The sequence below is a fragment of the Acanthisitta chloris genome, unplaced genomic scaffold, assembly GCF_000695815.1.
Source record: "Acanthisitta chloris isolate BGI_N310 unplaced genomic scaffold, ASM69581v1 scaffold10960, whole genome shotgun sequence".
In the NCBI taxonomy this organism is placed as follows: Eukaryota; Metazoa; Chordata; class Aves; order Passeriformes; family Acanthisittidae; genus Acanthisitta; species Acanthisitta chloris.
Window position 1 is genome coordinate 1 of NW_008652210.1, and position 3622 is coordinate 3622.

The window sequence follows — 3622 nt, forward strand, 5'->3', positions numbered from 1 at the left end:
CCCGGTGGCGGCGGAGAGCAGCGGGCGGCAGGCGAGGAAGCCACGGCGCGACAGGGACAGAGGCGCCGAGGGTGGAAGGAACCTCTAAGTTAGACTTTGGACAGCAGATAAGGCTCTTAACACTAAAAGTCGTTATTAGAAGCCAGAAAAGCTTGGTTGCAGCTTAGATGCAGGAGTTCCACAATAGCCCTGAAAGCCCCTTTATTACATGAGCAGCAGCACTTCTCTCTTCCACTGGATAAATGAAAGGTAGCAGAGTGATTTCAGAGGAAAGACAAGTGAGTGACAACACCACCAAAAACCTTTTAGGAAGCAACGGGACATTAGTAGCAGAAAGGAGAAGTATAAAGGCCCACAATCCAAGGGATGTCTCTGGGGATCTAAAGGCAGAGACATAGGAAAGCAGCAGGAAACATTTCCAAGCCTGTTCTTCATATTAGTCTTTTCAGGAAGAGGAGCCATCTAGGAATGTGAGAGGTTGAGGAAGGTGGTGAGAATCAGTGTGGAATGCTCAGAGCACATGCCAGAGGAGGTGAGAGAGCAGCAGCTATCACTCTGCAATGGGGCTGCAGAGCTCAGCAGAGGGCTGGAGCCCTGGCCACAGAGACACACCTGGCTGCTCCGAGGACAGGCTGTACACACACCCAAACACGGCATTCCACACAGCAGTGTGAGCACAGGGGGCTGACACACCTGGGAGTTAGTTATTTCAGGGCAAACCAGAGTCTCTGCAGGTGCTAGGAAAGGTTAACATCCAAGTCTTACCTGAGCATCTCCATAAAACCCTCTAGGATGTTCATGGAGAGCAACCCAGGATGTGCAGCCTAACTAGGCTGCAGAACTTAGGGCTGAATACTTTTACCATGCTGCTTTACCCCCAGTGACCACACCCCAGGCAAGCATGGGCATTCTTCCCCTTGTGCTGGCAACTCACCGTATTTCAGTTCACAGATCTGACTGTCTTTCTTCTTTAGTTTCTCACAGATCTTTTCCACAGGGATGTGATGACTCATGGGCTTCGACACCTCATTAATGATTTTGGTGGCTGCATCACTTGTGGCCCCAACATAGTAGCACTAAAGGGAAGAAAAGACTCATGGGATGCATGGAAAAACGATTCTAAAGGGAGAGTTTTCTACCCATCTCCTCAGTTTGGCTTTGCACCTGAATGCTTACTGTTAGGGACCCTTTCCAAGTGACCTCTACAGACAGGCAAGAGAAGCCTCACTGAGCGCAGGGTGCTGAGCAGACATCTCCATCACTGCTTTTAATGCACTTGAGACCCATTGTTTTGTTTCTCAACCTTATAAAAACTGAATAGGATTAAGAGGTAAAGTCTTCTTCATTCAAGAAGAAAGACTTTCTGAAGTGTTCCCTCTCTGCATGTCTGATGGTGTCTCACTATATTTCTCTGAGGAGGAGCTCAGGGCCTTTTCCTTCATTCACAGATTGCCTCTGATTTCAGTTAAGACAATTTGGTTTTCTTTTATTTAGTTTTCAGCTAAACAGCCAAAGAGCATCAATATTTTAGCAGCTTATACAGCACCCCAAATAACCATTTAAGAGACATGGAAGCCCTACAGCAAACAAAAGCTTTGTAGTCGGCAGTGCTTCAGTAACAGGGAGGCAGCACAAGGCCAACCAGTACATGTCTGCTGACAGGTTGGTTTTTTTTCTTTTAAGGTGAAGAGGCTGAACTCAAGTTCTCTCTTATAAAAATACAGGATCAACTGTGGCCCCAGAGGCAGAAGAACAGCCCCTGAGAAGCCATATCACACAAACTCAAAGCATCAGTTTCCTCTTGTTTGTCAAGTATCCTACACCTTACTCCCTCAGAAGGCAAAGTATCACTGATTCCCACTGCTTACCAGGCGGTTCTCTTTGCCTTTTGCTTCTTTGCAGGATTTCAAGAGCTCCTTTTCAATACTGGCGGGTGTGAATTCTACGTCGTTGTCCTTCAGGCTCTGGTAGAACCTTCCCAGGAATGTGACACACACTGGAAGGGAAGAGGGATGGAGTTAATGGCCAGCAGCTATCTCATGGCAGCTCTCAGAGGACACTTACAGGGAAACGGAATAAGGGATTTGGAGAACAGAACTTTTAGAAGCTGCATTAGCAGTCAGTGACTTCACCCATGTTTCAGTAAATCAGTCAGACCACATGTGAATCAACAACACACCCTGGTATTTTTGGTGGGACTGTGACACTCTGGGAAACCAGATCCATGGAAGTATCCGGTGGCTTCTATACATTGTGCTGAGTGAGCAGCAGGATTTAGCTGATGGATACAAAACTGTGCCCAAGAAAAAATGTACACTTAAATCTGTCTTGCTGTTTTGGGAAAGCACAGGCTTCAAACCCAGTGCTGGGAGAAAACCAACTCTGTCCATAATCCTGTAGACTCCCTATGTGCTGGTTTCAGGAATACAGTGCCACTGGTTATCAAGCTAGATCAGTTGAAATTATTCCCAAGTGGAAAAAAAATTATGTGATCCCATGCTATGTCCATGTACAATGTCTCTCCTCTCTTCATTCCCACAAGCTTCTGAAGAGGTTTCAGGTGGAAAGCAGGAGCAGTCTTAATGCAACTCCCACAAGTGCAGCAGCAACTGAGAGAACAGATCCAGGCTCCTGCCTGTGGGAGGGCTGTACAACTCGGTCACTCCTCCTTCCCTTGGCAGCAGTCGCTCTGCACAGGCTCCAAAGCACAGCAGCCTGTGTGGCTGGGAGGAGGGCAGATAGCGACAGCTGCTGCAGCCCCGGGATCTGTGCAATGGGATGACTGAGGCACACCCCAAGTGTCAGATTTCCATCATCCTGCTGCTCATGACTGGCATCACCTGTGCCCCCAACAATTCCTGCCCAGGACCTGTGGATTCTCACACTTTCCTGGCGTGAGACAAGTGCCAGGCTGCAGCCTGACTCTAGGGTAAAGGCAGTTATGTCTTTTGTGGGATTTGTTTACCCCAACAGGAAGGGACTGGCACGTACCATTGTCATTAGCAACTCTGAACCCGAAGCGTATTGAACCCATATTCAACTCTGAACCCGAGGCATAGCACAGGGAATGGGCAGTACAGGAAGTACAGTGTGGACATCACGGAACCGAGGAGAAACTTACTCTTGTTATGAATGACCAGCTGGGTCATTTAGGAAAACATGCATACAGTACCCTTGTTTATATCACATCAGTCTGTCCTAGGCACAGTACACACCAACGTTCACTGTGTGATGTTGGGAAGTGAAAACCTTGGGAAGAATAGAGCTGCTGCAGGCAGTATCACCAACAGCCACAGTGCAGTACAAACAAGTTTCCAGCCTAGTGCTGGGACAGCAGCTGAAGTTTTGACTTACTGAGTTCCCTCTCCTTCTCCTGTCTTACTGGTTCTGTCCCTACAAAGACCAGAAGGGGTACTGGTACCCCAAACTCCCAACCAGCTATTATGGCCCCACCTCAAGTTTTTCTTGCTTCACCTGGGGAGTCTGTTCAGTTCGCTGTGCAAGAGCAGTTTAATTCGCTGTGCAGCTCAACAGGTTTCACCCCCGAGGCGTTTGCGTTTCGGTGGTACACGAAGGGCTCGGTTTGATTTACACCAGCTGCTCAGGGCTGTGCGCGCTGGGT

At 48.3% G+C, this 3622-nt stretch overlaps 1 protein-coding gene across 1 annotated transcript; it reads right to left on the reverse strand.

Moving 5' to 3' along the window:
- Positions 1–934: 934 nt before the first annotated feature.
- LOC103803883 (mesencephalic astrocyte-derived neurotrophic factor-like) lies at positions 935–1996 on the reverse strand (the record flags this gene model as incomplete). The annotated part of the gene is made up of 2 exons (XM_009076465.1): positions 935–1076; positions 1869–1996. Coding segments are annotated over 2 exons (270 nt in total), but the record flags the coding sequence as incomplete, so codon positions are not given.
- Positions 1997–3622: the final 1626 nt, after the last annotated feature.